Source organism: Ctenopharyngodon idella, chromosome 20, assembly GCF_019924925.1.
Source record: "Ctenopharyngodon idella isolate HZGC_01 chromosome 20, HZGC01, whole genome shotgun sequence".
Classification (NCBI taxonomy): Eukaryota; Metazoa; Chordata; class Actinopteri; order Cypriniformes; family Xenocyprididae; genus Ctenopharyngodon; species Ctenopharyngodon idella.
The window spans coordinates 19805509-19833258 of record NC_067239.1 but is presented as its reverse complement, the minus strand read 5'-3'; the positions used below and the strand labels follow the sequence as shown (position 1 = coordinate 19833258).

Genomic DNA, 27750 nt, shown 5'->3' with positions numbered 1-27750 from the left:
GTAATTATATAAAATAAGGGATATACTAATAAGTATTCTTTATTTCTACACACCGTGCGCAAATATGCATTACTATGACCATTATTAGCATTTTGCTAATTTTTAACTTATCTATTAAAGTATTTATTATAATTTATATTTAATCATGTAAAATAATTGTATAACATTCAATTATTACACAGTTTTTATATTAGGCATATATAAAAATGTATTTAATTTTATCATAAAAAATACATAAAAATAATAAACTATAAAATTAGAAGTAAATATATAACAAAATAATGAATGTTCACAGTAATAAAATAAACTAAAGGTTTAAAACCAATTTTTAACTCTCATAAAAATTTAGATGACCTTGGACTTTTATTATGAAAATTATGCGTAATTTCCCTTCCCACGCTGCTTGATCACAGAAGGAAAACAAAACTGTGCGCGCAGGATGGAAGTTTATATGGAAGTTTTAAGAAGCTCGTATTGAAATCATGGACGAAGAGTTAACTGTGAGTTTCTCCTAAAGTTAGTGTTGTTTGGCGGTTTGCACTGGTATTTCACTATGGGAGCTTATGATGATGTTGCTGCTTGCTTGCTTGATGTCTTCTTCCAGGCTGAATACAGTGAGCCATGTGGCCAGTGCGCTGCTGTGGACTGGGGAGTTTCCGATGAGGGTCACTTCTTCTGCAATAACTGCCACAATGTGATCGAGGTTGGTAAATAGACGCAAATTATTAGATATCCGGAGCTCTCGCAGTCATGGAAATCAGTTTTTTTCTGTTTTCCAAGGTTAGAAAATTCTAGTTATTAAATTTTTTGAAAACAATGAACATTTGTGTGGTCCATATACGTGTTTTTCGGCTGTAAAATATTTAATATTCTACAGATTCTCATTTTAAATGCGGTTTCCAGTCCAGTGATGCAAATGACTGAAAAATCAATGCAATAATATGTATATAATATATATATAATATATTTTCACATCTTCTCCTAGAAAACGAAGGTGGTGTTTGATGAGTCCTCCCTTCATAGTAAAAACAGCAGGGTCTCATCATTTAAGAAATCCAAGAGAAAGAGAGAGGGTCAGTCAGTGTCTTCTCTCCACTTTGATAAGCTGGTATGAGACATTTAGAGTTGCAAAGCACTGTCCTTTACATGATCTCATGACTTCTGTCTGATTTCAGAGGATGAACGAGAGTGGATGGTATGTGAGGGATTTCAGTTCATCTTGAAACACCAGGCCAAGGCTTTGGTCGGTCTTGGTGTTTGCATGAAGTTTGAGGTTAGTAGCTTTTCCCCCCCGTTTCACAGATAAGGCTTAAGCTTTGTCTCAGACTAAAATGATGCACACTAGTAATGTTTTTTTCTAAGGCATGTTTATAAAAGCTACTTAAATATCCTAATTGAACTAAGGCCTAATCCTGGCTTAATCGAAGTGCTGTTTGTGAAACCAGGCCTTAGTGTAATATATCACAGTCTTAAAGGGTTAGTTCACCCAAAAATTAAAATTCTGTCATTAATTACTCACCCTCTTGTCGTTCCACACCCGTAAGACCTTCGTTAATCTTCGGAACACAAATGAAGATATTTTTGTTGAAATCCGATGGCTCAGTGAGGCCTCTATAGCCAGCAATGACATTTCCTCAAGATCCATTAATGTACTAAAAACATATTTAAATCAGTTCATGTGAGTACAGTGGTTCAATATTAATATTATAAAGCGAATATTTTTGGTGCGCCAAAAAACACAAAATAACGACTTATATAGTGATGGCCGATTTCAAAATACTGCTTCAGGAAGCTTCGGAGCGTTATGAATCAGCTTATCAAATCATGATTCAGATTGCGTGTCAAACCGCCAGACTGCTGAAATCACGTGACTTTGGTGCTCTGAACCGCTGATTCGATACGCTGATTCATAACGCTCCGAAGCTTCATGAAGCAGTATTTTGAAATCGGCCATCACTATATAAGTCGTTATTTATTTATTTTTTTGGCGCACCAAAAATATTCTCATCGCTTTATAATATTAATATTGAACCACTGTACTCACATGAACTGATTCAAATATGTTTTTATTACAATAATGGATCTTGAGAGAGGAAATGTCATTGCTGGCTATGGAGGCCTCACTGAGCCATCGGATTTCAACTAAAAAATATCTTAATTTGTGTTCCGAAGATTAATGAAGGTCTTACGGGTGTGGAACGGCATAAGGGTGAGTAATAAATTACATTAGTTTCATTTTTGGGTGAACTAACCCTTTAAGGCCCTTTCACACTGAGCTTGACGCGATAAAGCAAAGCGAATCGCTGACGAATAGTGGTTTCACACCAAACGCCTGCACGATTCCTGCTGACCAAGAATGCATTTTCCCCTGTATGTGTATCGTTGTTTTTTTTCATTTGGCTTTAACCTCATCCACTGCTCTATATACAACAGTAAATTAAGATAAAGTTTGATACTACACCAGAAACACAAACTATCTATAATGCTTAAGAGACCTTACGAGGATTCTTTTGACCAAATACATCATAAAATCGCAGCTAGGTAAAAGGTGTATTAGATATGATTAGTAACAAGCTACACCTCACCATTTATGAGATTATTACTGTTTTTGCTCAAAAGCCACTTTAAACCATCATCGAGTGCTTTTAATAACTTTTGATAACTTTTAAAACAGACACCAAGCGCTCTGTACGCTGTTTCAAGCTCTTTAGATCATATAATTCAGTGGAAAATGAATAGAAATTATATTTTGTATAAAGAAATATTAAGTAAACGTGACAATAAATCTGTTCACCACACCGCTGATAACAAGAATTCAACATCCATTCTCTTCTCTCTTCCTGAATACTTTTCTTCAGTGTTAATGCTGGTTTTCAAAACCGCACCACCAGTCTCTCCCTTTTGTGCAACAACAGCATCTCCGGGCACATGATCTAAAGCTCAAATCTAATTGGACGGCCCATTTCATCGTGGGGCAATGGGGGGGGGGAAATCGACACACTGATCAGAAAAAAATCTTGCTTTGTCGCACCGTGATTGATTGCGCTCTGTGTGAATAGCTCCATAGGGATATGTTTCGATTTAAGAGTGTCATTGTGTTGTACATTCACATCACTTAATTGCACTCAGAGCGAAAGGCCCTTTATAGATGACAAGAAGAAAGTGACTGTAAGATCCATCATATTTTGTTTTGACAGACAGAAGTTGTATGGAATTTCTGGAAGAGATACCTGCAGAACACAGAGCAAGCTTTCACAGAAAATCCAGTGTACACTCCAAGATTTACAATGGTAAGTTTTATGTTGAATTTTAATTTTACATTAAATAGAAAAAACTTTGGATTTTGTATAGTGTAAAAAAAAAAATCCCCCTCTTTGCTCCAATGTTATTTTAGTATTATTTATATTCTGTTATAGTGTTCATTCATATTTTCAATTAGCTTTTATTTATAAATTTTCAGTTTTTATTTTAAATTAAAGGTACACTTTTCAAAAAAATTAACAACATTTAAATAGTCAATACATAATCAATCACACGTTTAAAAAAAAAATGCTGAACAGAGTGTGTGCTTGCAAAAAGTGAAAGCGACAAAGCTTGTAATATAACATAATAAATAATAATATAACATAATATGGACTGAATGATTTGAAATGTTGTAAAAGCGACACGGTATTTTATTGAACAGATAAATTATGTATCTGTCTAACAGTTCATTGTAAAGCATTAACTATTGTGAAGGGTAGTTTCATTATGGTTGTTGTAGCGCTGTGCTGCTATTTATTTTCAAGGAAGTACCGTGTCTATTAATGGGTATACTGTAGCTACAGTAACGTCTTCAGCTAGTCAGCTTGAGATTCTTTCTATCTAAACTGGTCATATCTCTTAAACCTAGTAGTGAATGATTTATGAGCCGCAGGATAATCTCCCTCTCTTTTTGTAGGTAATGAGAAAGAACCATATTCACCCGCGCGGTCACACAGAGCCAAAGCACAACAAAAACATGTTCATCAAAAAAATGTTCTACTGCAAAATGCATGCAGTTTTGCTTTTTAACCACTTGAGGGCCAAAAGTTACATAGTGTGCCTTTTTAAGTTTGAAATGTTTGGTTATGTGCTTTTTATGTCATTTATTTTATTTTATTTTTTTATCACTTTTTAGATTTCTATTTAGCTGTAATTTATTTGTATTTCAGTTTGAGTAATTTAGTACTTCAACTTATAGTATTTCAGTTAGTTGCCTAGTTGTTTATCTAATATTTCTATTCTATTCTATTTTTTTTTTTTTTTTTTTTTTTTTTTTTTTTCAGTAACCAAAAATGATTTTTACATGATTTAGTTAACAGTAACCACTGCTCTGCTTTCTTCGTATCTTTTGCCCTCAAGTACAAGAAGAAGAAGAAGAAGAAGAGTGAGTCAGAGTCTGACATTCAGAGCGAGCTGTCTTGTCACGGTAGTGAGACTGCTTCAGATGCTTCAGGACAGTTGTCATGCTCAGGTATGAATATCATTATGAATATGACTTTCTGTCAGCTGGCACATTTACACCTTATTTAAAGTGTCAGTTGAGCTGCATTTAGTTTTCCTGCTGCAGGTTACACCAGTGAAGAACAGTCATCTCTTGACTCTGCTCTATACCAACATTCATACCCTCTTATGACCATGCCACGGACGCTGGCCCTGTGCCATCTGGCTCTGCTTTGGGTCCGAGAGGCCATCACTCTGACTGACTTACTGAGGTTTGGAAGACAACCTCTTATTAAGTTGCTTATTTCAACTCTAATTGCCTTTTGTGACCCATTTACTTCATAATGTTACATTTATGAGTGAAATGGGACATAGAGTGGGATATGATACTATCAATTGGGAATTGTTTGGATTTGGCTATTAATTAAAGGGTTAGTTCACTCAAAAATGACATTTCTGTCATTAAATACTCACCCTCATGTCTTTCCAAACCCATAAGACCTTCGTTCATCTTCGGAACACAAATTAAGACATTTATGATGAAATCTGAGAGTTTCTATTTTTTATCCCCCATAGCAAGCAATGTGATTACTGTCATTCAAGGTCCAGAAAAGCGGTAAAGACATGGTTAAAATAGTCATTGTGACTACAGTGGTTCTACCTTAATGTTATGAAGCGACAAGAATACTTTTTGTGTTGTTTTTGTGCACAAAATGAATTTTCGTCGCTTCATAACATTAAGGTTGAACCACTGTAGTCTTAACGATGTCTTTACTACTTTTCTGGACCTTGAATGTGGTAATTATGTTGCTTTCTATGGGGGATAAAAAAAATTGGATTTCATCAAAAATATTTTAATTTGTGTTCCGAAGATGAAAGAAGGTCTTACAGGTTTGGAAACGTCATGAGGGTCAGTATTTAATGACAGAAATTTCATTTTTTGGGTGAACTAACCCTTTAACATTATCCAGTAGCCAGCACGTCCTAAGTGTAGGGCTGCATGATTAACTGAAATAAAAGTAAGATTGTGATATGGCTTAGTGTGATCATCAAATTGCAAAGGCTCATGATCTGGTGTTTTCATTGTCTCGCAGCCACTTGGTTTACAGTAAATGCTGCTCCACATCTCTGTATCTACTCTGCGTTTGGATTAAGACAGACATAAACATTAGTATTGTGACTGATTTTGTACTTATTTTATAGTTCTATATATACATACTCACATTTTGGGCCAAATTGTGCAGCCTTACAAACAAACTGCAAACCTGTAGCTTTTTTCTTTGTAATTGCAGTCACATTTTTTTTTATTAGAAAAGGTTTTCCCCCAAATCATGCAGCCCTACTTTTAAGATTGATTAAAGGGTTAATCCACCCAAAAATGAAATTTCTGTCATTAAATACTCACCTTCATGTCGTTCCACACCTTCGTTCATCTTCAGAACACAAATTATTTTTGATTAAAATTAGTGAGCCTTCTGGCCTCCGATAGACTGCAACACAATTACCACTTTCATTCTTTGGAATAACATGCGCCAATGAATCATTCTTCATTTACATGCATGTAAATGAGGTCGATTTTTGGTTTTCATGCTAACTTGATGCTGTTTATGTGTTTGATGTGTTTGCTTTAGACAATTTATAGGCCCAAGGTTTATGCATGGTGTGCACTGTGCGGCATCAAAATGTTGCTTTTCGGTCTTTTCAGCCTGTGTAATTAGATGTATTGTTAGTGATGACATGATGCTTTTTACACTGTGTATACTTGTACAGGATCATTTGAAAAACGTCTGATTTTGCAGTCATGTTTTTTGCAGGTTGGTCTCAGAGAGACGTGTCCCTTATATAGACATTCAAGATGTTTTTCCACAGGAGATGAGACTGTTTGGAAGAGATGTCGAAGTCTTTCGAGTTCAGGTGAGGATAACAACCAGTTCACACTTCATGAATCAATGTGTTGTATTTCTAATAGCTATGACTTCTGGATTTCTACAGAAACTTCCGCTCTACTCAGTGGTCCATAGAGAAGCTTTGTTGCTGGCTAAGGTCATGAAATTACCTTCCTTCCCAACGGTTTCCCAGGACTGCCTTCTCCACCCACTTCCACTCACTGTCCGATATCTGCTAGAAGCAAACCTCCCAGGTGAGCGTTTTTGACTGTAATGGAGAGTTTGTGGCAAATGATGGCTTTATTACCATTACAGTCAAAAACGCTCACATACACATACGCTTTACACATACTTCTCATTTTATATGTTTGTTTGGCACTCTTTTGACTAGCTATATGTCTCTGATCCTCCTCAGATGCCCTTCATGTTTGGGTCCACAAGGTTATAAAAGGGGCAGGTATGGATGATGACTCCTATCTGACCTTTAACCCCAACAGAGAGAGCCCTTATCTCTTGCGCTATGAGATTCAGGCAGTAGCTGTCATCATTGTCACCATGAAGCTCCTTTTCAAGTTGGATGATCGTGTGGAGTGGTGCGTCACTTTATAATATGTAACTGAGGGTTTTGACGTTATCTTTGGGGTAAAAAGGTCTTTTTTATACTTTACTGGCTTTGTAAAATTTGAATTTTTGCTGAATGTTTCTCTTTTTCTCATTAATGTCTCAAGGAAGTTATCTGAGGTAGTGGCCCAGAAGAAGAAAACGGAAGGTAACACTTGTTTGCTAGTTTTTATTGTGATTAAAAACCCACAACATGCTCTCATAAGCTTTTCACAGTCTTCAGGTTAGACAGGTGGTTTGCAATAGTACAACCGGTCTTAGAGAAAGCCAGACAGAATGAGGAACGAGAAGAAGCCCTGTAAGACACAATTATTTCAATAGTTTCCATGACTTTTATTGACACATCTTTAACTATAATCGTTTCTGTTCTTCTCTTTCAGCCGGAAATGGAAACCCACTAATCCTTTCATTACATCTTTGGGCAGAAAGTACTTAATCATGAAAAAAAGACGTAAGCTGATCTGGTCACATCTCAGTAATGATCTCAGTACTGTATCTCTGTCTCTCATCCAATGCTGTCTACTTTCACATCTCCAGGCGTGGCTGATTATTTGGAGCACAGATTTCGTAGGTTAACCGACTCTGCATCAAAACAACTGCCTTCCACCACAAACCCTCACTCCAGCTTTCGCTTCAGCTGGGGAAATGAAGAGGGTTCGGATGGACCCAGTATGTATAACAGTTGTTTGGTCTGTACCTTCAACAAAGATGGGGTCAAGTACCTCACCAACCGAAAATACTGGCATCCTGAACTGAGGTTATGCGTATCTAAGTGAGTCATCACAAATGCTTTTTCTCAATGACAGATACTTTAATACTGTATTATATTTTAGTATAATATATATTATATTATAAAATATATAATGTAACGTGTAAAATATTTTCTCATACTTTTTTTTTTTTTTTTCTCTCTTCTTACTTTCCCTTTCATAGGTCTTGCGGTGATCATTTCCCTGAAGTTGAGCCCTGGTTGCCCAGGATGTACTCATGGGTCCTTGATCTTTTCTCTTTCATTCTGGGGGTCCGTCAGGCAGAAGTGCACAAAGCGGTTCTCGATGTTGAGCGTCGCTTCTTGAGAAGAAATCATTCTGCGTTTAAATGGACTTATAAATCCGTCCTAAAGCAAAAAATAAAGTCCAAAACTGGAAATTGATTTGTCATGTATTGTCATGATTTTCACATGTGTGCATTATTATTTTCAATAGTGTCTTACACAGTTTATCTCTGTTATGAGACTTGGAATGAACAGTATCTGTTTCCCTAAAAAATGTTATTTATCTTGTATTTATTTTATATTTTGATTAAAATGAAATATACAGCTTACATTGGTTGTAGCTGAACAGATAAACCAGCAGGGGGAGTAATGCGACTCACAATTGAGTGTTGATAGATTCTTTTGTCCTGCAGCTCACTAAAATGGTTTTGTCTGTTATTTGTGAAAGGAAAAATTGATGTGTAAAAATGTAAGTAATTCTTCTGGGTATATTTACTGCTTGAGGGTTTTGTTTCTGAGCAGTTTTCTTTGTTCTTAAAGTCTTTGCAGTAATAGACCTGGGTGAAGGAATCCATTTCACCCTTTTCAGTTCAATAAATGACTCGTTTAGGAGAATGTGGCCATATATTTGACCATACTCTGCCTTAAAGTAATTCCATATATACATATTCCAGCTGTCCTGTTGCTCTAGATTCTGCTGACACGAAATTAAACTTATACATGTCATTTCAGTATGCCTCAATTGTGTCATATTGTATTGCAAAGTGACAAATTTGTTTCTTAAAAATCTCATGAGAAATATCACCTATTGAAATAACACCAGATGTGATAAAGCTACTGATGAAAAGAGTTCATATTGTTTTTATTTGTCTGCACGTGATTTCTGTATTTGTTTTGCTGCTTTGTCCATCTCAAGATATTTGTTTGCCAAGTTGATGAAAACCTGTGTTCAAGAAATGTGTTCAATAAAATTGCATTGACGTTATATTATTATTTTTTCTCGATATTTCTCTCTCTCTATCTCTTACAAAAAAATGGAGGAATGGGGGGAGGGAATAAAACAAAGGAAAACTTTTGTTTTTATGTTTGAACTTTTTGACCGAAGAGTACAGTCCAATTGGCTAAAGAGGAGTTGGACTATTTCAGCCAAGAAATAAAACACGTTTGATCCAGAGAGAGAGAGATAAACATTGAAACAGCAAGGCAGGAGTGATGGAGGGAGGAAGAAATTTGAGAAAGACTGAGCCAGGGGGGCTGGCCGAGAAGGGAAAACCAGGACAGAGAGCCATGGGTGTTTTTCTGGCACTATTCCTCAGCCAAACCAGCTGACTGAGCGTGTGTGCATGTAAACACCGTCTACATGCTTTCTGCATGAAAAACCCTGACGTGCACAAACGTATACTAACACTCACAGAAACACTCTTGTTTCCAGCGAAACAAATTACCCAGCATGCTTTTCAGGGTTGTTTTCCCTTCTCACGTGTAGAGGGGCCGTTTTCCTGGCATGTTTTCTGTTTGACTTGGGCTCTCCCAAACAGACAGCACTATTTTTGAGCTGATCACACTCCGTGGTGCCAAATGGAAAACACTCGGTCTGGGGATTGCACGAGCGGGGTTTAACCTTGGCTTACTGACCAGGGTTTGTGTGCACACAGATAAACATGCTAGACCGGCGCAATTTCATTGTAAACAACCGACGGTTTTATCTTTAGTGTTTTATCTCACACTTCACTTCCTCTCCTTCCCCCACCTCTGTTTCTCTCTTTTATTCTACTTCGTGTCAGTATTTGACGCTTTAGTTTTAGCTCGTTAACCATTTATATAACCAGTATTATGAAACTACATTTAGAAAAACTCAAAAGAAAAGTTTTTATCATAGAGTTGACACTTTTCATGTTTTAATGAAAGCAGTCGCAAAAGCCACTTCCCCTCAAAATATTGCCTCAAATATTCTTCTCCAGGTTTTTCTTCATCAGCTGTTATATTTGAGCTTCAAGTCAGTAAAACAATAAAACTGTGTAGGCCTAATTCTGAAAAATGTGAACAAGCACGATTTTCCTGCAGTTTATTTATGGTCCTAGGTTAAAGGGCAGTGGACAAACATCTTTAGTGAACTTATCAAGCTCTATTCAATTGCTAAACTATCACAACTACAGATATCCAAGTCTGACTAAGACTTACTTACTGCTGAATCAAAAATTATTCAAAACTTTGTGGTAAGATTACACTAACTTCTTTCTTTCGTTCTTTCTTTAAGAACATACTTTTATTTAGCACACATGAAACTGATTAGTGGGTATTTATAATGTTACAAAAGATTCCTAAAGATCTTTTAAATAAATGCTGTTCTTTTGAACTTTCTATTAATTAAGGAATCCTTTAATTAAATAAAAAGTATCACAGTTTCAAGAAAAATATTAAGCAGCACATCTGTTTTCTGATAAACAACACTGATAAAATAAGTTTCTTGAGCACCAATTCAGTATATTAAACTAATTTCTAAAGGATCATGTGACTCTAAAGACTGAAATAATGGCTGCTGAAAACTCATCACAGGCATATAAATTACATTTTAAAATATATTAAAATACAAAACAATTATTTTAAATTGTAATAATATTTTACTGTATTTTTGATCAAATAAATGCAGAGCATAAGAGATTTCCTTCAAAAACATTTTTTTTTTAATTGTACAGACCCCAAACTTTGCTATTATCATGATACATTTTTTTCAGAAATAAGAAATAGTTGCTTACAGACTGTGTGGACTCCTTTGTGTGCATTATACAAGATTTACTTTTTATCTGCAAAAATGCTTTGCAAAACAGACTCACAATGTGCCTTTATCACTAATGCTACAGGTTAACCAAGTAGACAGGCCATCATGTTTTAGTTGTGTGCTAACTTGTCAGTGTGAGTCAATGTGCATTTACCCTTTCTTGCATTATGTTGCATATTCAGAACTGAGGGGTGTGTATATTGTGAAAAATGTTTTCATCCTTCTGTGTGAGTCGTGGGTGTGGAGGCGAGCTGTTTGCTCTTACAGTCTCAACTCATGTGATGGTGCCTCTGAGAATTCATGTAACTTACTCAAAATGCTGAGTATGTCTCATTCCAGTACAAAAACTGTGAGATAAAGCACCAACGCTCTTACTTTGATTTATGATGTTAATTTATCAACATTTATTTCTAACGGCCATGATGGGGCAGATTCAGGCTATGCAACACGGAAAGCACGTTGCATCTTAGAGGTTAAAAGCGAGCCCGCCCTTTTTGGATGACCTACTTTTTGAGAACCCCACCTATTTAAGCTGAGCTCAAGTCATTCAGTTCAGACACGCTGCAGCAGCACATTGGATGAAGCCCCAAAGTTTCAACTGTTTTTCCTCAGCAGCCAAAAGCGGACAGCACATCTGCCACCCAACCCTCCTCAAAGCCTGTGTTTGCATGCCCTGTTTGGCCTCTCTCTTTCACACACACAGACACACACACTGCCTCCCTTGGCCAGCAGCTTAACCCCCATAAATGGCCTCACTTCCCTCCCAAGATTCCACAGTCTCTGGGTTCAAACAGCTCATTCTCGAAAACACAAGCTATGGTGATGAATCTAGAACCTACAAGTTGTTTGTGATGTATAACAGTGCAAAATTTTAGGTCTAACAATTTAAATAAAGATTTGTATAATAATGTCTCAGCTTCATTTAAAATGATGTGTGCAAAGCAAAGGTTGTACATCTCCAGAACTCTTTATATAATTTTATTTCTCATTAAATAGACTGACTTTAAAAGTTGTCATAATTACTAAACTAAAAAAAAAAACACATGAATAATTCAAGTAGTAATATCTTGTGAAATATTATCTATTTAGTCACTTGTATTTTATGCTAACATTTTAGTTCTAATTCTAAACAATGTTATTTATACTTATTGAGAAACAAAAATGATTACATTTTCACTAAGTACTGGAACTACTATTATAGTGGGGTTAGCTCTTTATATTTTTATATACCAAATACTTTCTTCTATATTTATTTATTTATTTTAAATATAACCATTCAGCAGCTGTATTCAGAAATTACTGTGGGAATCGATAAAGGAAATAATTGTGTCATTTAAACACTCAAATGTTTTTTAAGGAAGCAGTTGTCAAACGAAGAAAAAAAATATCCAATCATAAACAAATAACCAATCACTGCATTCGGGACAAACATTTTTTTGGTCCTGAGACTTCCACAGAAGATTATGTACATTTTTTAATATTAAGACCACTTCTATTATTGATTACTATCAGGATGTGAAGAGAGTTTCAACCAGTATAACAAAAAGTGTTTATGAAAAACATTGCCTATACCCTATCTTTAATGTGTTTTTTTTCCCCACAGCAAAGACATGTTAAATTGATCAAAAGTGACAGTAAAGACTTGGTACAAAAGATTTCTATTTCAAATAAATGCTATTCTTTTGAAATTTCTATTAATCAAAGAATACTGAAAAAAAATGAATCATGGTTTCCACAAAATTAAGTACCAGTTTTACTTTTTTCAAAAACATTAAAAAATCTCACTGATCCCATACTTTTTCTGAGTGTTTTTAGTTTATGTGCAACTTTTCTTCTACTTTGTTGATCTGTTTTCTTGTTCCATCAACACAGGAGATCTTCTTTCCTCTGTTCCGCCAGGATCACTATCGTCAAATATGATTGATAATTGCATAGAGATTGTATTGGCGGTCTGGTTCTGTTCTGGGCAAGAACTCCCTAGCAGCCTAGCATGGATAAGAGCAGGGAGAGCAGCAATAACCCCCCTTAGGGTGAACAGAACAGAACCAACATATGCAGATATCATTAATGTCAATAATTTAACATGTACACATATTTCAAGAATTAGTCTGATTCAGGGGAATTATAAGGCCAATCCTGACTGAAAAGAGGAGGAGCTGGGGATGGAGGAGGGTATTTAGCTCCTGAGAAATGCGATAGCTGCTGATAATACTGAGGAGCTTATATATGAATGCCGTGATAGGCGCCATATTCCTATAGGTAGACATGAGTCACCTGGGAGTCATCTGATGCGAGCTTGACTGACGTGACCTGCCAGAACTGACGCTAACGCTGGATTCTTTTGCTTTTTCTTACAGCTTTTGCTAAATGGAGACATGTTCTTTATTTACATGCATCATCTCTACAATATTAAAGACCTTTGTGTATTTTCTCTTTACATGTGACTCCCACAACACCAGTTTCAAAAACAACTGAAAACCCCCAATCCTGCTATCAAAATGTAGGCTAATAATTATGAAGCAAAACCAGATGTTGCCTTCTAAACCTCCATAAAGAAATGTGTTTCACCAATAAAAGTCCTCTTTTGTTTAAATATTTTAGATGGTTTAACACTTTTAGCAGGCTTAAGAAGCAATTATTTTGTTATAATGTCCAATTAGTTGTCATTTTTTCCCATGGGGTTAATATTTCCAGATCCGCGTCACAAAACGCTCAGTCTTTATTATCAGACAAAATGGCTGAACCTTCCCTATATGTATATAGAATTAAATATCGCTCTTTAATAGGCCTTTGTTCTCGTGTCAATTATGTGTTTAGGACTCCACATTCATTTTTATTATTGAATTATCTTTGTGCAAAAAAGGTGTGCTACACTGTTTAATTATTATTCAAAAGACATTAAGTGTTGCCCATTTATATACATTTGACGATTTTATTTCACGAATATCGACTATAAATTCCCTTTATTTCTTTGCTAAGAACATTAATAAATGCTAAACATTTCTAAGGACGGCAAATGTCTTCCTCGGCTGTACAACACATCGCAGACAGAGAAATACAATCTCCTCTGTCTTTTTCACTGAATATCTGAATCTCAGAAGAGGAGGGGTAGACCAATGAAGCCTTTTGTCTGCTCAGCTCTGCTCACCTAGACAAACCAGCAAAATCACAGCCCTCCTGCAGGGACACACAATTAGGATATACCAGTGATTTACACACATTTACACCTGTTCCGACTAATCATTTCAGTGTAAGAACAGCTAATTATCACGAAAAAACACACAAAGAGAGAGACACATAAAGGTTAGTGTAGCTACAACAAAGAGATGCAGCACACTCATAGGCTCCGCCCTGGATTCTTTCACAGAAAGCTGTTCCACTGAGGTTCCTGAGTTCAGTTTAGTTCACTGAAACCAGGTCCGTGTACGCACGTCATGTGGGAGATGTAATGATTTCCGGACCACTCTTGTGACAACTGTCTTTTTTAAGAGACAAATAAAATGAGATATCATAATAAATGTGCATCCGTAATTTTTCTAAAATCGTTTGTTTTTGTTAAAAAGGCGAAGTAAATATGATTATACTATATATTTCCATATTATTATTGTCATTAGTCGCATTGTTTTTCATTTTTAGTATAGCTATTATTCAATACTTCTTTTAGCAGCCTCTCACTGTATTCCCGTTTCGCCTTTGTGCACCAGTCGCATGATGCTACTAAACATTCATGACAATAGTATATATTATAAAAGCAATACAGACTGTCCATAAAAACACAAAGCCATATTTTATATAAAATATGTACGATACGGTTTTCGCTTCTATATTTCAGTTTTGTCTTGAACACAGGCGTTGGCTCACGTACATCCAGTGTGGACTCAGCGCGCGCTCGTCTGCGCATGCCACACTCCGATGGCAGAGCTAGCCAGACGCGTGCGAGTATCTCACGATTCCGCTCGTTCGCTGCACCGACCTTTCCCCCAGTTCTCGAGCACCGGGTTCACCGGGTTTACTCTGACACCGCTGACTCCTCTGTAACGCCCCCCAACAGCCACGCACCCCGTTTCAGCCAATCGGCGTGCGATCACGTACTGATCACGCGCTGCCTGCTTTTTCATTGGTCCTTTCCCGCTACACCTTTGTTTTTGATTGGTAACATGTTACCACCCGCCAGAGTGCTCTGAATTTTGTTTCTGTTTTTTTTTTCTTTCTGTTGTTTTTTTGCGCTTCTGATTCACTCAGCTGAGGTTGGACCCTGCTGTAAAAAAAGTGGTTAGACTTATGTGCCCGGGCTTCGCATCACAACTGTCTACTCGTTGCTTTTAAGAGACGTACACATATGCTGAATTTTGCTTCTGACTCCGGCCGGGTAAGTTGATTTTATTGACAAAGTGGCTTTATTGCTACTTTTTTAGTATTTGCGCATTGACCCACTAATGACAACCGCTTTTTCTGTAAGTTGCGCCCCATGTAAAATAATTTAATGCTCACTGACGGAGAACAGTTGACTTTGAGCAAAACAATGTGTATAATTTCTGTTTACACACACAAAAAACATACTTGACAGCTGAAATGAACCACATTCTTTGTGTTAAATTGCTTTAATTAAATAAGTCATGATGAGCCATTTGCCGCAATCATTGTTGTGCATTTCCCTCCTGCATTGAGCTGCAGTGCTACTTTACGTTCAAACTGTTGTCATCAGTTTTTTTGTTTGTTAGCGACCTTATGTGCCCCCTGAACATAATTGAGTTTGAACATAAATTTTCACCTCCTTCATTTATACATTTAATTCTCAGTTATTTCAGAATGCATTGTTTGTGTTATTACAACAACGTTGTGCATTTTCTCTATTATGCTTGGTGTATCATAAGGGCTCTATTATGACAAAAAGAGTAACCTTAATGCAAAACGTCTTGATATGGTTAACCACTTGGATTATACTTTTTTTTTTTTTTTTGCATGGCACACTCACATGGCTTTTTGGTTGGGTGCACGTCACTCTTAAATCTATATTTGGCGATGGGAGGTTCCCAGCAGCTCACGGTTAACGCTATGCAAGGCGCTGGGTGGGTGTAGTCGCCAACTACTGGGGCCCCTTTCTTTGCTTATGAATGGCAGCAGCAGCTATTTACAGCAGATGCATAACAAACATCACCATTTTGCCACTTTTATTGTATGTCATGCAATTAGATTGATATATATGAACCGTTATCGTGATGGTGTCAATTCAGATTTAGTGTCATTTGCAGTTTATTAACCAGCCCACTGTGGCATTAAAAAGATAAATGTGCTTTTTTATAATCTATAGTCTAGTCTTGTGGACATCTGCGAGGTGATGATGGAGAGAAACAGGCATGACAGTGAGAAGTCCTGCTCCTCCACTCTGGAATACAATGACCTGGAGGCTGCGGAAGCTTTAGTGTGCATGAGCTCCTGGGTCCAGAGGACGCACAAGCCTCGCCCACTGACTCCCACCTCAGACTCCTGTGATTCTCTCGCCTTGCAGCCTGAGCTCATTGAGTCCCCTAAAGACCTGGTCTCCCTTTCATCACTGGTGAGTGACTCTAAATAAAAAAAAAAAAAGGACTGTGTGAGCATTCTAAATGATTTTTTCCAAATAAGGTTTGTGGATGCTGCATAAGTGAAAGCTGTTATGGCCTACTTCATTTCGAAAGAGGAAGTGTAAAGTAGGCTTGAATAAACTACATGTTTAAGATCAGAACAGATTTTAAAACACAAGGCATCACACTCTTGCTGACTTTGTAAATGGTTCTAAATAAAAACCGGGCATCATACACTAAATGACTATCACACGCTACCAGACTTTCAAGTCGTTATGAACACAACAAACTCATGCACCCCATTGCTAGAAGCATGACAAATAAAAGCAATATTTGTTCCAAAATCAGCTCAAAATAACAAACATGTTTTGACTGGATAGCAGTGGTGTCATTTCACCAAAATCCAGGGTATGCCAGACCCTGATTACATCATCCAATCTTACTCCCTCCACATGACCGTCTCACTTTCTTCACACAACTTTTTCCAGCACTTCAAAGCTCAAAAGTCTGAATATTATCTGATTTAAGTGTTATTTTTAATATGATTACCAAAAACATCTGGTTTATCCTACAAAGATTGACTTTTAGTTTTACAAATGAGGACAATCAATCAAAAGCCACAGCGAATCAGAACAGAGTGTGGGCGGGCTCTCGCAGCATTTGCAGAAATGGATAAGTACATAATCAAATTCACAAATATTACACAATTTAAACATTATTTAAAACACATACTAAAACAATCTTTGTCATAGAATACACTTGTTTGTTCACAGTTTGAACATTCTTGCTTCCACTTGTTTAATTTCAAGATCTGAGGTGAATTAGCTTTTACTACGGCTACAAAGCTGGGAGCACTAAATGATATTAAAAGTCACATTGCATGCTTTTAACATTAAATAAAGCACATAAACATTACCTGAGATTATCATTGCCATACTTTGTGTTGTTGTTCCAGCCGCGACTTCGCAAAAAAATAAAAAAAGTTTCTAAAATAGGACAACCGGTAACTTAAACACCTCTGATTGGTCATTATTTTCAACAGAAATCCCTGTGATTGGCTACATTACGCAATGCTGCAAAATCACATTGGGAATAGACACATTGGCAGCGCCGGTGATCTTACATGACTTTTACTTAACAATACAAATTATATGTTACATAACTCTGTTAATCCTGCATGCAATGGATAAAATTATATAAGTTGCATTGACTTGACCAGGCAGCCAAGGTATGGCAGTCGCCACACCCTGCCATACCCAATTGACGCCCATGCTGGATAGAATCATAGTCTGAAGCTACAAAATTGGAGTCTGTGCCCATCATACACTATGTGATTTTCTGTAAAAAATCAATAAACTCAGACTTCCCAAAATCTGCAGACTGGCTCTGACTTTCAGCAACTAGCGTCAACTTGTCCAGACTGAAAATTGGCCAAAAATCATGTAGTATATTCCAGCCTTAAAGGAAATTCCCAATGCTCAATACAAATTTCTTCTCTCCCACCAGTGCATGACCCCTCCCCACAGCCCAAGCTTTGCGGAAACTTCAGGCACAGCGGTTCTCAGTACCTCAGTGGCCTGCTCAAGTCTCAAACCACATCCCAGACTATGCTCAGCCTTGACCAACAGGGCTGCATGTCACATCAACTTGCATCCCAGTACCACAGTCCTTCTCAACCCAGCTCAGCCGCAGACGGCAGAACAGTCCTCGTTGCGCAGAGCCACCAGTGTTATACGGCACACCGCCGACAGATCCGTGGACCACAACATTCCATCTCCGACCACAGGGCAGGAGCAGCCATGTTCCACAGAAATCCCTCTACAGCACACAGAGCCCAATGCCAACCTCAAAGCAGAACTGCAAAGCTGCAGTAGCCCATGTGACACTGCAGAAACGGAGAGAACGGCCCCTTCTCCTGACTCCCCATGCTTTGCTATCCCTACTTCACAGTCCGCCGTTCCACAGTCGGCCATTTCCAGCCCGCCGGTGCTCTGTCAGGTGTTTCCTGTTAACGGGCAGACTGGAATCATCTCAGCGTTCGTTCAGACTCCAGTTCAGATGCAGACCTCAGGGTCAAAGCCCATTCTTCCACATTCTCAACCTCTTCTGGTGAGCTCATCTGTGGCTCAGGGCACTGTGATGTTTGTAGTCCCGCAGTCTCAGGTATCCCAATCCTCCACCTGCCAGCAGAGCGTTGTTACGCTTGGGAACACGAAGCTCCTGCCTTTGGCACCCGCTCCAGTCTATGTGCCCTCAGGTCAGAGCGGCGGAGTGACACAGTCTGACTTCTCACGTAGGCGGAATTACGTCTGCAGCTTCCAAGGATGCAAGAAGACTTACTTTAAAAGTTCCCACTTGAAGGCTCATTTAAGAACCCATACAGGTTTGTATCCATTTGGCGGACAATACGTTTTTGTTCTAATCAGTTGCACCCATAAACATGTTTATTGATAATCTCCCTCTGTTTTTCAGGTGAGAAGCCATTCAGTTGTCATTGGGAAGGGTGTGACAAAAAATTTGCCCGTTCAGATGAACTCTCCAGGCATCGTCGGACACACACGGGTGAAAAGAAGTTTGTCTGTCCTGTCTGTGAGCGTCGGTTCATGCGAAGTGACCACCTGACCAAACACGCACGGCGTCATATGACAACCAAGAGGTCTACGGCATGGCCTAACGAAGTTCGTGATGTAAACAAAATGGCCACTTCCCAAGCACCATCTTCCATGCCCCTTAGTGTGCTTCTTCCTGCCTCAAACTAAGTTGAGACTCCTACCACTCACCTCAGGACAATATCCCACTGACCATTTAACGGGAAATACAAGAAAACCAAGGCTGCTACACATCCATGTATATAAACAATGTGACATTGCACTGGATTTTTACTTTAATCATTGTTGTTTATAAGGAATTCTTGTTTACTTTTATATAAGTTATGTCTCCCAATATGTATTTACTCCCTTTGCCAAAGTCTTTGCATCATTTCATCTGTTACTTACTCTTTACTGTTGTATATTTGTATATAAATATTACTATCTATATGAATGTAATGTGTATTCAAATTTGCATTTATTGTTGAAATATATAAATAAATGTTATTGATGTTACTTCTGTTAATTGGACAGTATTCCTGTATGTGATACTACCTGCAATATTCCATATTATTTAATAATAAACATTTGTAGTAAGAATATAGAATTTGTTTTATTTGTTACCTCTGATAAATGAAAATAAATTACTTGTGTGTAATTAGATACATTTAAGTGTTCAAGACATTTTAAAAACATTACTTGGTTTTAAAAGAAAAAAAAGACCACTTGAAATGGTTCACCAAATATATTTTTACAAAAAAAAAAAAAAACAAACAAACAAAAAAACAAAGATTAAACTTACCCATGAAAAAACAACAAAAAAACATTAATGTGAACACAGGCTGACAAGTGTTACACAACGTGTAAAACGTGGATAAAGAAAACAATAGAATCATTACATAGCCATGAACTGGTGTGACGACACAGTTACACAACACCAGCTCAACATCAATTCTCAACATTGTCACCCCACAGCACCCAGTAACAAACCTCGTCCAATCACATCGCTCCATTGTGGAGCGGTTAGGGGGCGCGACCAATCACAGAAGATGACTATTTGTAAATATGGCAGCAGCAGCTTGACTGACAAGCCTTGGTCTCCGCCCATTTGCCTTACTGACCGATATTTCCAAACGGAAAAAGGAAACACAACATAAATAAAAACAGTAACTGCAAAAGTCGATTTAAGATACAATATTTTCTGTTTTAATGATGATTAACTAAACCAAAGTGAGAAGTAAAGAAAAATGGCAAAATTCAACGATGGCTTATTACGTGAACAACTGTATTTTTAAAAAGAAAAAGAAAAAGAAAAAAGCAATTGGCGGACGGAATACAGTGATTTTTTTCTTTGTATATATTATAATTTATGATAATATATGTATATATGATAATAATAGCCTTTTAACAACTTTTATTAAATGCAGACAATCCATATTAAATCTCGCGAACGGCAAATTGCAATATAGGTGAAGCGCGCCCCCTGCTGTCTCTAGCATTACAGGCAGTTTACTGCAAAATATTCGAGGCTTTGTTTTGTTTTATTTCATCCACGGTGTTGATCCCACTATCGCATTTAGTGATTTGATAGCAGCTAAAATGTTTTGTGTGTATGTGTATTTTGTTCTATTTTATCTTTGCATTCGGCCTGTTACCATCATATCCATAAAGAGTCAAATAGTAATTCATCAAGATTCTAACTAAATAAGTAATGTAATGTTGTCTGCGAGAAGATTATGAAGATGATGTGTATGCAGCAGATAATTTTTCAAAAAGAAATGTACAAATGTTTTGCTTTGTTACCAGAATTTATTTGATGAGTTTCTGCAATACTAACATATCACATCTGTGATTATTGTCCTCCTGCCACTAGGAAGCAGTATCCTAAAAGCATTCAGTATTTTATCCCAGGCAGTGACCTCTTGGGCGTTTATTGTTCCTTGTCCCGCGTCCTGAAAATGTTTTTTTTTTTTTTTGTTATAAGAAAACAAAGGATTTCGACATTTTTGCTGTTGTAAAATACATTTTCAACACAATTTGGGTCGTTGTGTTATGCCGATTTTTATCTAATCACAAACCTCGTAGAAATTCGTGTTTTGGTTTGGCCGTGGCGAGCTACTGGCTAAACAGCTGATTGTTTGTTGTGTAATGTTTAATAGTCACTTGAAATGCATATACTTATAATCTCTCTTTTTAGACACTAAAGTCTACAGTTAATATTAATTAATGATGGTCACAGTGATCTTTGTACTTGTGGACAAGAGAAACAAGAAGAAGATAAACAAAACACTGTACGCCACGTCAAAGGGATGAATTTATGAAGGTAGTGGTTTTAAAGATCACATATCTAGTTTATGTTCATCATTAAAAATGAATATTTCAGTTAAGTATTATTGATAATAATACGGGTTGACGTTATGTATTTCAGTTGTTTACTGAAATCTGGCGCGCAAAATTGCTTCCTGGCAGGTTTTTGTTGTTGAAAATAGGCTTGGGTTTGTTGTTGACTTGTTATATAAAGATGCACTGAGAAATGTATTTTCCCCACTGATCGATTTTTCCCCCCGATACAGCAGTTGGGATGTTGTTTTACCTTAAAAAACATTTATTGTGTGCTGTTTAATGTTGCATCTGTAATCGACAACTGCTGTCTTTGTGACTTGAGTGGTTTAAATGGCACCACGTGTCATTTTATATTAACTTATTCTGTTCGAATAGAATTATAAATTATATCAACTCATTAGAATAAAGTGTATCCAGAAATTCCATATCCTGTACATGTAAGACTTTCTTTAGTGACAGTTAATCTGAACAAACATTTCGCTCAATATATTGTAAATTATATAAAATATTAGTATAATACAATATAATAATTTGTATAAAATATTAGCGTGATTTTGATATTTTTTACCTCATATTCGCGCCTTTTTAGACCGGTTTGTGTAATTGCATGTTCGGTTTTGTGTAACACTTCGCATCCCCCAACATCTTTGAATTTCCCGCGAGGCGTAGTTCTCACGTGACATCTTGGAGCATTTTGATTGGTTCATCTGATGAAAGAGTTAAAAGGACCAAACAAAGCAGTGAGGTTTGCCCTTTTCCTATTGGCTGAGAATGAGCGCCAAGAATCGAATATAAAAGAGTATCACTGGCATTCAGTCTTCATCTTCTTCGCTTCAGCTGGACTGTAGATCTTCAAGCTCATACTTTTCTTTTTATTTATTTGTATCTGACTTTGTTTTAGAAGTTTTTTTTTTTTTAAACTTTTAACTTATCCTCATTTTCTGTTCTGCCTAACGCTTTAAGCTTTACAATGATGTCAACTCGCTCTCCACTGAAGGCCAAAAATGAAAACGCAGTTTCTGCAAAAATAAATAACATGTCCTTGATGGACAAAGAGAACACAGTAAGTTTATTCTTTTAGCTATTATCAGATATTTATACATGTATTTTTAAGACGTAACGTTACTGAGATACTCTTAATTTTCAGGATTAACGTTACTAGATCAGTAGTATATACTATGACAGAAATATCACTTACGTTTAAGACAAATACTAAACTGTTAGTCTTGATATAGATTGTAAAATGTGTGATTTTTGTCCTCAGCCACCTAGTCTGAACTCCACCAGAATTCTGGCGTCCAAAACGGCGCGCAAAATCTTTGATGATACAGAGGTATGCTCACTTTTACTGCACTCCTGCACGTTTCTAAAGGATTTCTAGCAATAATGAATGTCAAATATATACCAACTTAAACAATTTATTTCTCGAGCGATGTTTTAAAGGAGATAAAATTTGGCGGATTCAGAGCGCGCCAAATTGGGCTGGTCCTTCCAAACTATTCGGTCCTTTGATAAGAACAATGGCTCGTAAAAAGCAATCTAACTGAAGAGCATGCTATGTTAACTTAAAATGGGGGGTTATTGTGTATTAAGCCGGGTTGTAGGTTGATTTGGCGGGTCAGTATCTCGAGCTGATTTAATGTAGTCTAAACGACGCAGAATTGTTTTTGAAAACTTACGATTAAATATGTAAATATTCTGTACATGTTTCGAGCAATATTTACATTAAGTTACCATATTTTCGTATATTTATTGTAATTTTTATCCGGTTAACTTAACTGGAACACCCTTGTTTTACCGGCAAACTAGACCGGAAGTGGGTCCAGAAAGGGTTTACTTTTATAGTACTACGTTTATAAAGTCCAGCGAAAGCCACAGTTACATAGTAACAAATGGTAATGTTTTCTTTTTCTTTTCTTTTTTTTTTATGAAATGTCTCACTTCTAAGTTTTTTTTTTTTTTTTTTTTTTTTTTTTTTAGCATGGAAAAAGTGCATATTGGTCAAAATGGTAAATGTTTTGTATTTAAATGCTGCGAAGTCAAGTCTTCACATGACGGTGGTCAATCATGACGTGTTTTGTGCATAGTTATTAACTATGCTCCTCCCATTCACATGCAATATAATAGGCACTGGCTATTAGATTTGTTTTAGTTGCCACATAGTTTGTCTCAGCAAATAATTAATTTTTTTTTTTTTTTTTTTTTTTTTTTTTTAATAAATAAACTTTAAGGATCAGACAAAGACCAAGAAAGGAAGTGTGGAGGAAGAGCCCCTTCTAAAGGACAACCCCCATCGCTTTGTCATCTTCCCAATTCAGTACCATGACATCTGGCAGATGTACAAGAAAGCAGAGGCCTCCTTCTGGACCGCTGAGGAGGTGAGCCTCAAAGAATATTTAATACACCAGAAGAATTGAAAGTTTGTTCAATTCCTAATTATAAATTATAGATTAAATCTATGATGTCAAATACAACCTTAAAGCTGCTTGTACGCTTGCCTTGATTTTTAGATTGCAGTATTTTAAATTTTACTTTTTCCAAGGTTGACCTGTCCAAAGATCTTCAGCACTGGGATTCCCTGAAAGACGAGGAGAGATATTTCATCTCTCATGTTTTGGCTTTCTTTGCTGCAAGCGATGGCATTGTCAATGAGAACTTGGTGCGTTCAGAAGCAAACTTTCACAAGATTTTCAGACTTCTTTAAAAAGTCACTCACCTTATCGCATGTCTTCTGTGATGATCTAGGTGGAACGATTTACTCAGGAAGTCCAAGTGACAGAAGCCCGTTGCTTCTACGGTTTCCAGATTGCAATGGAAAACATCCACTCTGAAATGTACAGTCTGTTGATCGATACCTACATCAAAGATCCCAAAGAGAGGTGAGCTATTGGACATGTTGTGGGAGTTATTTGGGAGCAATGATGAGTGGCGCAGGGGTACGTACCTCAGCTGATAATGGGAGCTGAGTGTTGACTGCTCAAGATCAGTGGACGTGTGGTCTGCTGGTTGTAGGGTGTCAGCACGAAAATATCGCCTTTACTGAGCTCCCTAAATTGTCTAATTTCAATCTATTTTGACACTTACTTAATGATGTGTTTCTTTTGCTCCTGTAGAGAATATCTGTTCAATGCTATTGAGACAATGCCTTGTGTAAAGAAGAAGGCTGACTGGGCACTCAACTGGATTGGTGACAAAAATGCACAATACGGTATGTTGTATTAACATACTACTGCAGTTATTATTTGCTAATGACTTTAAATTATGGCCTGAGCTAATTTAAGTCTCTTTGTGTGTTTAGGGGAGAGAGTGGTGGCTTTTGCCGCAGTGGAAGGAATCTTCTTTTCTGGGTCTTTTGCTTCCATTTTCTGGCTAAAGAAGAGAGGACTCATGCCTGGACTCACCTTCTCCAATGAACTCATCAGCAGAGATGAGGTAACCATTTTCAGATGTCTTCTAACACAGGCATTAATGCACTCGGATGTGTAGTGTTATAGTTGAAGAATTGATCTTAACGCTAATTCTTATTCTCCTCACAGGGTCTTCATTGTGACTTTGCCTGCCTCATGTTCAAGCACTTGATCAACAAACCATCAGAAGCTACAGTAAAGAGAATCATCATGAATGCAGTTGAAATTGAACAGGTTTGTGTGCTTGCACAACACCAAATCCCTTTCAGGATTTCAACCAGTATGTAGTTTACACATACTTTAAACTGCTTTGAATGAAATGCAGGATACTGGCAAGAAACAAATTGGATTTGTCTCTTTAACTTCCTAGGAGTTCCTGACTGATGCTCTGCCAGTAAAGCTTATCGGCATGAACTGTGACCTAATGAAACAATACATTGAGTTTGTGGCTGACAGGTTACTGCTGGAGTTGGGATTTGACAAGGTAGGCTTATTTGGTTATTTTAATATAGCCAATTTTATGACTTGTGTAAACTGACATGTTTAATGGAGTTTTATGGTAGTTTAGCATCTTTGCTCATGGTGGTAGTGTAGCCTTTGTGACTGACCTCAGATCAGTAGCCTTGTTGGCTAATATCGGACTACATATCAAACTTGTTCTGTGCCTTCAGTTTAACAGATGGCATTTCAAGTGTTATTAACCTTCTACATTTCTTTCTAGGTCTATAAAGTGGAAAACCCTTTTGACTTCATGGAAAACATTTCCTTGGAGGGCAAGACCAACTTCTTTGAGAAGCGAGTTGGCGAGTACCAGCGGATGGGAGTCATGTCTGGAGCTACAGATAACACTTTCAGACTGGATGCTGATTTTTAAAGACTCAATCTTGGTGCCTGAATGGACACTTGTAAGCTATGGATCCTTTGGACTCTAAAGAGATTCAACCTCACTTATTCTACAGTGTTTACATGATTTTTCTTGAACTTTTCCTTTGTTTTAATGATATCTAATACTTTTTATTTTTGTTGTTTTAAATAATAATAAAAAGGACCGATCTACTTGCTGCTTTTCTACTCATTGCTTTGCCTGTAGGGTGTGGCAGAGATGAGGATTAGGGGTCAATGACATGATGTGCATATTGTGTCCAAGTGCATTTCCTTTTAAAATAATTTGGTAAATTCATGTCATATCACTATCTTATAAAACCTATTTAGTTTGAATGAATTTTAGTACGTTTAATGCAAATTATTTTTGTTTTAAACCCCAAAAATGTAAGGTTGGTACAAATGTCTGAACAAAAGAAACTAAAACTATTGTAAATGGTGTCTTAAGAGGAAAAAAAATAACTAAATACTATTGCATTTTAGGTTTGAAACCTTTAATAAACTTTATAAATATCAGTAGTTTTAAAGCTGTTGAGGTAATTGGGAAAAACAACTGCAAACATGGCTCTTTTATCAATTAAGGTAATAAAAGTAAACATGCATCCAGAGGACCCCAACTGATCCTTGTGGCAGAGTGAAAAGGTTTGTAGTTCTTTCTCAAATACTTGTAAAAATGGCTAATTTCAAGTATAGGTAGGTTGGTACTTTCCATGTCAGGTACAACTACAATATACACATGCAGCTATTTGGTTGTACCACCTGATACAAACAGTCAAAAAAATTAAACGCTTTAAAATGTTATTTAACAACTGAAACATGTTTAAAGACATGACTCAAATATGCGTTACATCAGTTTTGAAAAGGGTTGTTTGTTTGTTTTTGTTTATTTTATTTTTTTTTTTTTTTTTGAAGCTTTATTTGGCTACTATAAGACACTTGTTGCACACTGCAGTAAACTAGATCGCTATTAGGCATGGTAAAACATCATACTCGCTGTAAATCAAGAAAACGAGATTTAAACAATAAAACTTAATGTGTTGAGCTATATAACATGATTAGTTTTGTCAATGAATGAATTCATCCAAACAGTTGCTCACCTGTCTAACAAAACACACAATATATTAAAGCGTCTTTGGTGTTTCCATGGTTTCTACTAAAGAAAAATGGAAACCGAGGGTAACGCAGGTACGATGTCATTGCTAGGCGACACACAGACAGCCCATATCCTGGTTAAAATTGCTTATTTCTCTGGATTTAAATATTGGAAAAATTTGGGATAATGTAAACATAAGTCAACAAAATATATAACATTGTTCTAGTGGTTTTTTGGATATTTTAATCCAAAAATCTTACATATTGTGCCTTTAAATCCAAAACATCTCTTCTAAAAGTGTATAACATTTGGGACCTTTTCCCTTCATGACTGCCGCTGTCTCCTACACAGGCTTAATGAAATCTTTCAGCTGCTGTAAAGCTTTATAGCATCTGCCCAAACTGGAAAAGGCTTACTGACTTCAACTAGTCTTTCAAAATGTCACTCTGTTTTTCATTTTGAAGTATGATGAATCAAAATAAGTTTTCACTGGAGGTTGATTTTCAAAGAGTGCTACAGTTCATAACTGATCTTGGAATTCTGATCAATACAATAAGCCAGTAACTACTGGCCATTGAATGATCAATATTAAATTCACATTGCAATTTTTTAATTTCATATTTTAAACTTCTCAAGGTTAATCAGGACTTAATGTTTTAATACACTAAGTGGATTACATGGTTTTCTCCATGCACACCTGTAATGAACAACATTGCTGACATGGAAACTTCTGAAGCACTCAATATATTTATAGTAGTCATTATCTGGGGCACTCCTGGTATGAGCTGGTGACCGACCGCTCTCCTCTAAGTGCTTTCAGGACGTTTCGAAACAGTTTCTGCATGGGACAGCATGAACTTTAAGATGTAGGAACTTAAACACGAAGAACAGAGCGTTAACATTGTCCGGCCTGCTTTAATATAGCACAATTAATCCTTTATGTTTATTTACATGCTGATATCAGTTTTCTTTTGCACATACTAAAACAAGTGTTATATCTTTCCTCAATTCACATTTCTGTTTTGGAGTGTGGCACAACTGTCATTGACTTGTCAGCTGATCTGTCTTACTGAACATAATTCTTCCTGTCTGAGTTAGTATGAGTGTCTGAATATGAACAGTGATTGGC

General features: G+C 36.8%; 3 protein-coding genes, 1 long non-coding RNA gene and 1 other non-coding gene across 6 annotated transcripts; 4 read left to right on the top strand and 1 right to left on the bottom strand.

Annotated features, from left to right (window-relative positions):
* The first annotated feature begins 351 nt into the window (after positions 1 to 351).
* On the top strand, positions 352 to 8950 carry taf1b (TATA box binding protein (Tbp)-associated factor, RNA polymerase I, B). Of its 2 annotated transcripts, XM_051875321.1 has the most exons (15): positions 352 to 500; positions 605 to 703; positions 986 to 1073; positions 1176 to 1273; positions 3198 to 3290; positions 4384 to 4495; positions 4592 to 4736; positions 6279 to 6378; positions 6457 to 6604; positions 6766 to 6943; positions 7079 to 7119; positions 7188 to 7269; positions 7352 to 7422; positions 7509 to 7743; positions 7905 to 8950. In XM_051875321.1, the coding sequence occupies exons 1-15, from the start codon at positions 483 to 485 to the stop codon at positions 8122 to 8124; spliced, it is 1728 nt and encodes a 575-aa protein (XP_051731281.1). In that variant the 5' UTR covers positions 352 to 482; the 3' UTR covers positions 8125 to 8950. The 2 variants fall into 2 exon arrangements, with proteins under 2 accessions (XP_051731281.1, XP_051731282.1); XM_051875322.1 differs by lacking the exons at positions 7188 to 7269; positions 7905 to 8950 and having other exon boundaries at positions 7509 to 7693.
* LOC127502403 (uncharacterized) lies at positions 8227 to 14779 on the bottom strand. Its single transcript, XR_007926855.1, has 2 exons — positions 14610 to 14779; positions 8227 to 13921 (listed from the first exon to the last, which is right to left on the bottom strand). It is a non-coding gene; the product is annotated as an uncharacterized LOC127502403 (long non-coding RNA).
* Positions 14780 to 14930: 151 nt separating this feature from the next.
* Positions 14931 to 19503, top strand: klf11a (Kruppel-like factor 11a). The gene is made up of 4 exons (XM_051875323.1): positions 14931 to 15113; positions 16056 to 16301; positions 17815 to 18691; positions 18781 to 19503. Exons 1-4 carry the CDS (start codon positions 15084 to 15086, stop codon positions 19065 to 19067), a joined length of 1440 nt encoding a protein of 479 aa, XP_051731283.1. The 5' UTR covers positions 14931 to 15083; the 3' UTR covers positions 19068 to 19503.
* Positions 19504 to 21999: 2496 nt separating this feature from the next.
* On the top strand, positions 22000 to 25702 carry LOC127502592 (ribonucleoside-diphosphate reductase subunit M2). The gene is made up of 10 exons (XM_051875611.1): positions 22000 to 22302; positions 22504 to 22572; positions 23471 to 23617; positions 23782 to 23898; positions 23985 to 24118; positions 24353 to 24447; positions 24538 to 24671; positions 24776 to 24880; positions 25017 to 25130; positions 25368 to 25702. The coding sequence occupies exons 1-10, from the start codon at positions 22210 to 22212 to the stop codon at positions 25518 to 25520; spliced, it is 1161 nt and encodes a 386-aa protein (XP_051731571.1). The 5' UTR covers positions 22000 to 22209; the 3' UTR covers positions 25521 to 25702.
* Positions 24152 to 24287, top strand: LOC127503016 (small nucleolar RNA SNORD94). Its single transcript, XR_007927002.1, has one exon. It is a non-coding gene; the product is annotated as a small nucleolar RNA SNORD94 (small nucleolar RNA).
* Positions 25703 to 27750: the final 2048 nt, after the last annotated feature.